General features: G+C 46.3%; 1 protein-coding gene across 1 annotated transcript; it reads left to right on the forward strand.

Annotated features, from left to right (window-relative positions):
- Positions 1 to 7,113: 7,113 nt before the first annotated feature.
- On the forward strand, positions 7,114 to 9,632 carry LOC109757899 (small ribosomal subunit protein uS19). Its single transcript, XM_020316744.2, has 4 exons — positions 7,114 to 7,311; positions 7,402 to 7,556; positions 7,646 to 7,703; positions 9,186 to 9,632. The coding sequence occupies exons 1-4, from the start codon at positions 7,309 to 7,311 to the stop codon at positions 9,432 to 9,434; spliced, it is 465 nt and encodes a 154-aa protein (XP_020172333.1). The 5' UTR covers positions 7,114 to 7,308; the 3' UTR covers positions 9,435 to 9,632.
- The last annotated feature ends 556 nt before the right edge of the window (positions 9,633 to 10,188 follow it).

A 10,188-nucleotide genomic window follows, 5' to 3' on the forward strand; every position in this document is an offset into this window, starting at 1 on the left:
GAGGAAGCTCAATCCCTACCATGCGGACCAGGAGCCTGCTCTTCTGCGCCGTCCATTCTGGAACAGGTTTTAGCAGTCTATCTATCACGATGTCTTGAAGAAGAAGAAGAAGAACTTGTTTGTGAAGGTCAAGTCTGTCGATCTCTCGCACATGGAGAAGGACTTGCAATACTTTGGGATGCTCTACAGAGGTGTGAGGAGTTGGATATCAAGAGGATCATTTCCTTCAACAAGGACTTTGATGCCGAGCTCGTGGCCCAGTTCTTTGCCACCGTTCACTTTGGGCATGATCCGGCCCGCACTCTGACTTGGATGACCAATGGCCGTCTTCTGTCCACCCCTTGGAAGGACTTCATGGTCAACTTATCGTACGATGATGAGGGTGCCCAGACCCCACTTGGGTTTCGCCCTCATAAGGAGATTGCTGCTACTCATAAGGAGAAGCTTTGGCCCTATTCTACCAGGAAGGTGTCAGAGACTGGGAAGGTTACTTATGAGCTCTGGCCCTTCCTTGACATCATGCATCGTATCTTCAGGAACAGTCTGTTTCCTCGGGTTGGCAACTTGGATCAGGTGCACTCTTACCTAGTTGACTTGCTCCTATTCTGTCAAGAAGAGAAGGACTCTCCCCTGGTGCTGGACGTGTCACATGTGATGTGGTCTGAACTTTACTCTATTGTCATGGAACGCAAGTGCATCATCTAAGGGCCCTATCTTATGCAGCTTATCGAGGACACTTGGGCAGCCAAGTTTCCAGATGAGGAGCTTGTCACAGACAACATGGTGTCTCATGACACTATCGAGCTGCGTCAGAAGGAGAAGTGGAGTTCGTCTACTCCGGCACCTCCAGTGTAGGAGACTGTCCTATCTGATGAGGAGGATGATGATGATGGGCCGGAGTATGTGCCCCCATCTGAGGAGCCCTCTTGGGCGAAGAAACTCAAGGAGAAGATGAAGCGTCTGTTCTGCTTTCAGGCCAAGGGCCAGTACAAGGTTCATAAGGAGGCCAAGATGGCTCGTCGCCGTGACAAGGCTATTATGAGACAGGTTGGCCTTGAGGCTCCAGATGGCTCTGAGGAGAGGATCACTGATGAGGAGTCCTGGATCAGAGTGCATTGCCCGTGGTCTGACACTGAGGAGGACACCGGAGTTCATACTTCTCCCCGTGCTGCAGAGGTTTCTGAGGATGAGGAGGAGGAGGAGCATGACTGGTAATGCCATGGAGACCTACTACCATCGTGTGTCGTGTCGTCCCTTTTGGTGTCTTGATGCCAAAGGGGGAGAGTTAGCGATTTGCCTTAGGTCTTGTGTTGGCGTGTGTGTTGGTGTGTTCGTGTTCGTGTCTCGTGTTCGTTGTGTTCGTTCGTTTTCGTTCGCTTTCTTTCGGCTGTGAGCAAGACCATATGGTGTAAGACATATTTGAACTACCCTATCCTATTTACTTTAGTATCAAGTACCCTATTATATTGTGAGATGCTTCTTTTTCTGCATTTATATTATTGCTCTCTGCTCGTCCTTGCTTAGTTGTACTTGTTGTTATTCTTATATGCAAGGATGTTGTCTACCTACAAAATATAGGGGGAGTTTGATCCTAAAGATGTGCACATAGCCTTTCATCCTAATTCCTTGGTGCACATCTCTAGGGGGAGCCCGTCTATATTTTGTTAGAAGGGGGTTTGCTTACTTTCAGTTACTATTTTGTGCAAATCCCGTGTTGTCATCAATCCACCAAAAAGGGGGAGATTGTAAGGGCATATTTATCCCTTAAGTAGTTTTGGTGATTGATGACAATACGTTTGCGGACTAATCGTGTGCACTAAGTGTTTCAGGTGATCTAATATAAGGGCACTTTGCGATTGTTACCCTTCGAGGTCTTCACTTTGGACGGATTATTTTCCTTCGTTTCTTTACGGTGGAATTGAGTCGTAGGGATAACCGTACTATCAAAAGGGGATCCGTTTCGGAAGAGTATGGGTGGAATCATCACGTACACATTTTCCTTGCACCCACGCTGTCTTCTTGCCTGTTGGAGTTTCCGTGTTGTGCAAAACAAGGGGTGCCTTGTGCTAAGCGGTAGTACCGCGGCCAGGGCGGTACTACCGCCTATTGGCGGTAGTACCGCTTGTTAGTGCCGCTGGTACTACCGCTCCTGTTGTGCTCTCGACTTTTTCGTGTCGGGTTTTCCTATAGGACCACGCAGGGGGTGGTAGTAGGGACGGCAGTAGGGCGCGGTAGTACCGCCCTAAGGGCGGTAGTACTGCTCCTACTTCCGCTCCACTGCCGCTCTACTCGCTGCCCTCCCCTGTTTTTCCAGCGGGTGTAGGAAGCGGCAGTACCGCTCTCAGGGCGGTAGTACCGCCCTAGTGCGTGTACTTCTTCCTCCTTTGTCCTGTTTGCCCGCCTGCCTGCTTGCCACAGCGGTAGTGCCGCTGTGGCAGCGGTACTACCGCTCCAGCAACGGTAGTACCGCCCAGATGTGGGCTGCGGGCTGCATAACGGTTGGATGTGTCCCCCCCCCCACTATATAAAGGGGTCTTCTTCTCCAAGAAAACTTACCTCTTCCATCCCCAAACTCCATTGTTGCTCCAAGCTCCATTTTCTCCCGATCTCTCTCCCTAGCCAATCAAACTTGTTGATTTTCTAGGGATTGGTTGAGAAGGCCCGGATCTACACTTCCACCAAGAGAAATTTGATTCCCCCACTAATCCCTTGTGGATCTTGTTACTCTTGGGTGTTTGAGCACCCTAGACGGTTGAGGTCACCTCGGAGCCATAGTCCATTGTGGTGAAGCTTCGTGGTGTCGTTGGGAGCCTCCAATTAAGTTGTGGAGATTGCCCCAACCTTGTTTGTAAAGGTTCGGTCGCCGCCTCCAAGGGCACCAATAGTGGAATCACGGCATCTCGCATTGTGTGAGGGCGTGAGGAGAATACGACGGCCCTAGTGGCTTCTTGGGGAGCATTGTGCCTTCACACCGCTCCAACGGAGACGTACTTCCCCTCAAAGGGAAGGAACTTCCGTAACACATCCTCGTCTTCACCGGCTCCACTCTTGGTTATTTCGTACCTTTACTTGTGCAAGCTTATATTGTGTTGCATCTCTTGCTTGCTTGTGTGCTTGTTGTTGTTGCATCATATAGGTTGCTCACCTAGTTGCATATCTAGACAACCTACTTTGATGCAAAGTTTAATTTGAGAAAGAAAAGGTTAAAAATTGTTAGTTGCCTATTCACCCCCCCTCTAGTCAACTATATCGATCCTTTCACTTGTCATTCTTCTTGAAGTTCCCTTTCTTTTCCTTTGCCCTTTTTCTTGAAACTAGTGGTGTTGTTAACCATCAACAATTGATGCTCTTTCTTGATTTCCACTTTCATCGATTTCAGCATCACGAAGAGCTCGGGAATCGTTTTCGTTATCCCTTGCATATTATAGTTCATCACGAAGTTTCAGTAACTTGGTGATAGTGACTAGAGAACTCTGCCAATCACTATCTTATCTGGAAGATTAACTCCCACTTGATTCAAGCAATTGTAGTACTCAGACATTCTGAGCACATGCTCACTGGTTGAGTTATTCTCCTCCATTTTGTAGGCAAAGTACTATCAGAGGTCTCATACCTCTTGACTCAGACATGAGTCTGAAATACCAATTCCAGCTCTTGGAACATCTCATATGCTCTGTGGCGTTCAAAACGTTTTTGAAGTCCCGGTTCTAAGCCGTAAAGCATGGCGCACTAAACTATCAAGTAGTCATCATATCGAGCTTGTCAAACGTTCATAACGTCTACATCTACTCCTGCAATAGGTCTGTCACCTAGCGGTGCATCAAGGACATAATTTTTCTGTGCGACAATGAGGATAATCCTCAGATCACGGACCTAGTCTGCATCATTGCTACTATCATCTTTCAACTTATTTTTCTCTAGGAACATTGCAAGCTATTGATCTATAACATAATTTGCAAATACTATCAGGACTAAGTTCATGATAAATTAAAGTTCAATTAATCAAATTACTTAAGAACTCCCACTTAGATAGACATCCCTCAAGTCATCTAAATGATACGTGATCTAAATCAACTAAACCATGTCCGATCATCACGTGAGATGGAGTAGTCATCAATGGTGAACATCTCTATGTTGATCATATCTACTATATGATTCACGTTCGACCTTTCGGTCTCCAGTGTTCCGGGCCATGTCTGTACATGCTAGGCTCGTCAAGTTTAACCCGAGTATTCCGCATGTGCAAAACTGTCTTGCACCCGTTGTACGTGAACGCAGAGCCTATCTGTTGTAGGGTGGAACCCTAGGTGAAGATCTTTCACGAATTGGAGGGGAAATCCCCAAGAACAAGAAGAACACAAAGGGGGAAAACAAGAGGAACACTTAAATTGACTTGATCCAATCACACATGTGCTAGATCTAATCACACAAAGAGAGATACAAGGGTCCAAATCCAACACAAGAAGATATAAGAGGTAACTAGTTCATCCCAATCCTATGAGGAAAGAGGTCTTGATGATCCTATGATGGGGATCCTTCCCTAGATGGGGCCTTGAAATCCACAAGAGGATCTTCTCCCTTAGGAGGTCATGATCTCCAAGAGGAGGAAGATGAGCAAAGCTCTCTCAATATCTCACATATACTTTGCTATCCTCTCAAATGAGCTAGGGAAGGGGCATATATAGTCTATGGACGACATAGAGGGGAGAGAGGGGTACAAGGGTCAATTGCCCAAAATGCACGCAGGTATATTCGGAGTCGTCCGGGCACCCGGGGTGCGGAGGACCGGGCACCCGGTCCGGTCAGGGAGGCCGCGGCCAAGCAGCCTTTGGGCCGGGCACCCGGGGGTTGATGGCGTGGGCACTCGGTGCGGGCTGGGGCCGAGCCCAGGAGGAGGCCGGGCACCCGGGGTGGCGGAAGGCTCCCAGGCGGGGCAGGCCAGGTACCCGGGGCGGCCAGGCGAGGCCGAGGTGCGGCGGCCGGGCACCCGGGCCGACGGGCCGGGCACCCGGGCCGACGGGCCGGGCACCCGGGGTGGCCTCTGCCAACGCCCAGGTCGGGGCCGGGCACCCGGTGCCGAAGTGGCCGGGCACCCGGGGCGGCCAGGGTCTTCCCCAGCCAGCTGGAGGAGGGGGCCGGGCACCCGAGCTGTAGACGGTTGGGCATCCGGGGTAGTCTGGGGCCTTCCTTGCTTCACGATTCGTCCTTCTTCTTCCTTCTTCTTCTCCATATGTGCTTGGGTCTCCCTCCTAGCTTCTTCACGGACTTCTTCTTGGTACCTAAGAATGCACAACAATTCCGTTTGAGGTAGAACCAAATTCTCATGTGAATTCGAATGGAGTTCGAAGAGGAAGGAGTCAACCTCGGTTTCGATGGCACGTGCACATGCCCTTGTGCTAGGTCCTCTCCGTGCTTGCGGTGGTGGTGTGACGTCCATGGGGATGGTCGAGGGATGCTCCGCATCATCTCCCCCCCTTGGGAGAGATCCGTCCACGGATCGTGATCTTCATCACCATTGGAAAGAGAGGGCGTCGCCGTGTAGAAGTGGACGACTACCAAGCACATATCATGTTGAAGCTCGAAATGGGCACTCTCTAATGTCGCACCGTCTTGTGATTCCTTCGAAACTACAGTCGCTTCACTTGGCTTTATCTTATTGAGCGTAAATCTGATGTGTTTGAAATTTTTCTGCAATTTCAAGCCCATTTTGAGCGTCTTCTTCAGCATAAAATCATACATGTCCAATCCGATGGGGGGGGGGGGGGAGTATCACAACCTCAATGCTTTCTTCAACAAGTTTGGGATTTCGTATTGTGTGTCGTGTCCTCATATGCATCAGCAGAATGGCACTGCTGAACGTAAGCATCATCGTATTGTTGAAACTGGCCGTGCTTTGCTTGCTCATGCATCAGTTCCTTTTCATTTTTGGAGTGATGCTGTCTCCACCACCTATTTTCTTATTAATAGGCTTCCTACACGACTCCTTGGGATGAAAACACCACTTGAACTCTTACTTAATGAAACTCCAAATTGTACGTTCCTCAAAGTGTTTGGGTGTGCGTGTTGGCCTCACCTTCGCCCCTATAATAAGCGCAAGCTCGAGTTTCGATCCAAAAAATGTGTCTTCCTCGGTTATAGTTCTGTTCACAAGGGGTACAAGTGCCTTCATGTTTCATCTAACCTTGTCCACATCTCGTGTGATGTGGTGTTTGACGAGAATGTGTTCCAATTTTCATCACGTCCGTCTGCTCACACCACTCTGGCATCACTTTTCCGTTCCACCTCTCCGTCGCTCTGATACCATGCAAAACTTAGGGTTTGGGAAACTGCTCGACACCCTAACACGAGTGTGGCTATCTCATATATAAAAGAGGTACACCAGGGTGTATAATACAGAATACAAGTCATGTACAGATGCTACATATTATACAGTCTAAGAGGTACACCAAGGTGTACAATACAGAATACAAGTCATGTACAGATGCTATGTATTATACAATCTAACATAGATAAAGTGGTGGGATAGAAAAAAGGTGAGAAGGTTTTAACCGTAGTGGAGGCGACACTATCAACTCCCCTTTAATAATAAAGATTTTCTTTCCGCATGCTTCTATTTTTTTTCCGAACTTCATACCGATAACTTAGTGCACCTATGATGTGACCAAACATATGCAATATATCATTGCTTAAAATATTCATGTTCATGCAATCAGATTCCATAGAAATATATTACAACCAATTCCCATGGCCGGTTTATTTCATTAAAAATTGAGCGTCATCAAAATAGAGTTATTCTAAAAAAAAAGTTACTCATAGTCTAGCTAATGTTGGTCGTTCTGGTGGTAGCATTGATTGTTTGTTGCGCCGACTGCCACACAAGTAGCTCAAATTGTATTAGCAGACTGCAATTTCATTACCGAGGAATAAAATCCATTTTTTCCCGCAAAAAAGCATCTATTTTTTTTCTTTTTTGAGAAAAAAAGGAGGATTAGAGTTTCTTGGTGGCGAGGACGAGCATAAAAGATCTGGAGAATGTTTTTTTTTGAGGGGTGTCTGGAGAATGGCTAACAGGTCAAATCGCACCGCCTGATTGGCTGCCGGCCCATGGAGTCTATCTGCTGCAAGCGGGGGGTTCACGCATCGCCCAAACATTTACCAGCCCAGCCCAAATGAATCACCACGCCCAGCTATATATATAAGCTCCCACTCTCACAAACCATTCTTCAGAACCCTAGAAGCCGCAGCTTCCCATTCCTCGCCGCCGCCGCCGCCGCCGCCGCTCCGTACCCGCTCGAAGCCAACCCGACCATGGTGAGTTCGAAACCCTGCATCAACCCTGCATCATCTCGTAACCCGTCCATGTCGCCCTCGTAACGCCGGATCGATGTTTCGTGTCCTCAGGCGGACGTCGACGTTGACACGGAGGTGGCCGCGGGCGCGCAGCCGAAGAAGAGGACGTTCCGCAAGTTCAGCTATCGCGGCGTGGATCTCGATGCCCTCCTCGACATGTCCACCGACGACCTTGTCCAGATGTTCCCCGCTCGCGCCCGCAGAAGGTACCTGTTGTCTATGCATCTCGCGCGTTCGAGTTTCGTTGTTTGTTGTCCTTCGTCTGATGTGGATGAATCGCTGTGTGCTCTGGCAGGTTCAAGAGGGGTCTCAAGAGGAAGCCCATGGCGCTCGTCAAGAAGCTGCGCAAGGCGGTGAGTTGCCCAGTCCTTTTTCTTTGTTTCCGTTTTATGAACATTCTGACTGATATAACTCAAGTTACTACTCCCTCCGTTCCTAAATACTTGTCTTTCTAGGCATTTCAACAAGTGACTACATACGGAGTAAAATGAATGGATCTACACTTTAAAATATGTCTACATACATCCGTATGTGATAGTCATTTGAAATGCCTAGAAAGACAAGTATTTAGGAACGGAGGGAGTACTAGTCTACTACCTTATACGGTATGATGCCTGGATCTGTCTACTTCTCACTACTGCGGGACTCAGGGATTTTAAGTTAGTTGTTTGGTTTCTGTCACAATAAATGTTTATGTTACCATTGTCTTCTCTTATTAAAAGGTTAATCTTAGCGTCATGTGCTGATTGGTACTGGGAAATAGACATTCTGTTACTCGAGCACATGCTGTTAATTCAGGTGCCTCTTATGTCTCCTCCAACAATCTTTAAGATCTATTGGCTACATGCTCGTGCATTGCTATCAATATTTTTTGTTTTGGTTGCAAGTTTAAACACTTGTGCCATCATAGGTCCCGAGTTTCTCTAAAACTATAAACTCTGATCTCCGTAGAATGTTTGAGAAATGTGTCAACTTCTATCAACTTGGTGAACGGGTTGCCACGAACTCAGATCTTTGTAAGACTAAAGATAGAATGTGTTGTTTTTCTGTCGCAAGGTCAGGTTTCCTCACTATGCTGTATGTTGTTGTGTAAGCGTTTATGGTGCTATGCATTTGATCTTTCCATCTTCACATAATCTGAGTTTGAAATTAGTTCAGACTATGTGAGCCGACTACTTTTGTTCTACCATATGAACTTCAGTAGTGCATTCATAACTAGCAATGCCGGCTATTATACTTAAATAACATGATTCTGAGCTGCTAACATAAAAAAAGGAGAATATGCTCTTTTCTCATTCTTTCCACTGTAATGTTGCAAATCTCACTGTATTATAGCTGCATTTCTATTCTATACTATATAATTGCCTGTGCGTTGCAGAGGGGCACCTTTTGTTTTCTTAATGCAATTGCACACTGAAAATGTATTTTAGCTTCCGATTGGATCAGCAGTTATTCAGTTACTAAATGAAACATGATTTTATTTCATAAATTAGAAGCTGACCAAAAAGCAGCCAAGACTAAATGGAAGAGTTGGGGTTGTCAAATCGAAGTAAACATAAGATGGAACCTTACATATTTTGTAAGAGATACTTATTGGCTTACCAGGAAACATGATCTTATTTGATAAATAGATGTTTTTTTAAGTAGTGTTGGTTTTAACAAAAACCGGTAGAAACAGCAAAAGCAAAAACGGAGGGGGAGGTTGGATGAAAGAATTAGTTAAGGAGGGGGAGTTGGGATGAAAGAATTAGTTGAGGGAAAACTAGCTTAAGCTAGAGCTTTTTATTTTGCCAACATGTAGTTAACTGACAATCTGTTTTGTTGGTCTTGAACAGAAAAAGGACGCTCCTGCTGGTGAGAAGCCTGAGCCAGTGAGGACACATCTCCGTAACATGATCATTGTCCCTGAGATGATTGGCAGCCTTATCGGTGTCTACAATGGCAAGACCTTCAACCAGGTTGAGATTAAGCCTGAGATGATTGGCCATTACCTTGCAGAGTTCTCTATCTCCTACAAGCCAGTGAAGCACGGTAGGCCCGGTATCGGTGCCACACACTCCTCCCGGTTCATTCCTCTTAAATGAGTTATGCCGCTTTCTACTTTGAAAGAATTCAGTACGGGCCATCTGGTGGCATGTCCATCTAGCTGTCTCCCTTGTTTTGAACCAGTTATATATCTAGTATTTGGTTCTGTTTAGCTATAATTTCGTTATGCACAATGAGCTGTTCTACCTAAATGCTGTGAGAATCTTGTTTCCATTGTGAAGGTTGATTTTGATTCATGCTGTGCTTGTCAGTTTGTGAGATTTTTTTAAATAAAATTCACACTTTTTGATTGGCAATCATTTGGCCTGCCCATCACCACTCAAAATGGCCATCTGATGGCCACAACACGAGCTCATAGGCTTTGTGATAACATCGTTTTGAGTCCCAGCCCATGTACTTAGGTTTTGCTTCGTGATACCATAGTTGTATCTGATTTTTTTGTGAGCGGTTAATGGATCATTTGAATTCTTTGTTACTATTGCTAGTTTTCAATTTTCACATTGATTTGTTGTGTAAATGGGTATGAATTGAGCACAGTAAACTCAGAAAGATAACTCAATTTTCTTGCAAAAAAAGAAAGAAAACTCTCAGTTTCCGTTGTCAAACCAAGGTAGGTTCAAGTTGCCCGTAGCCCCACGGTCAAATAGAGATATAAGTACACTACTAGCACCCATAACCCCACAGTATCTTGGATGAGTACTTAGCTCCAAAACTTGTGGTTCTCCCAATCAATGGTATCTATCAACCAAGGTTTGCCCTCGAACAATGGCCCTGTTTGGATATTCTATGAGT

The sequence above is a fragment of the Aegilops tauschii genome, chromosome 2 (genome assembly GCF_002575655.3).
Source record: "Aegilops tauschii subsp. strangulata cultivar AL8/78 chromosome 2, Aet v6.0, whole genome shotgun sequence".
In the NCBI taxonomy this organism is placed as follows: Eukaryota; Viridiplantae; Streptophyta; class Magnoliopsida; order Poales; family Poaceae; genus Aegilops; species Aegilops tauschii.

Excerpts from the sequence above, each read along its gene's own strand:
- LOC109757899 (XM_020316744.2), top strand. Across the intron at positions 7,557-7,645 it reads CCCGCTCGCGCCCGCAGAAG|GTTCAAGAGGGGTCTCAAGA; the intron begins GTACCTGTTGTC and ends GTGCTCTGGCAG. Across the intron at positions 7,704-9,185 it reads TCAAGAAGCTGCGCAAGGCG|AAAAAGGACGCTCCTGCTGG; the intron begins GTGAGTTGCCCA and ends GGTCTTGAACAG.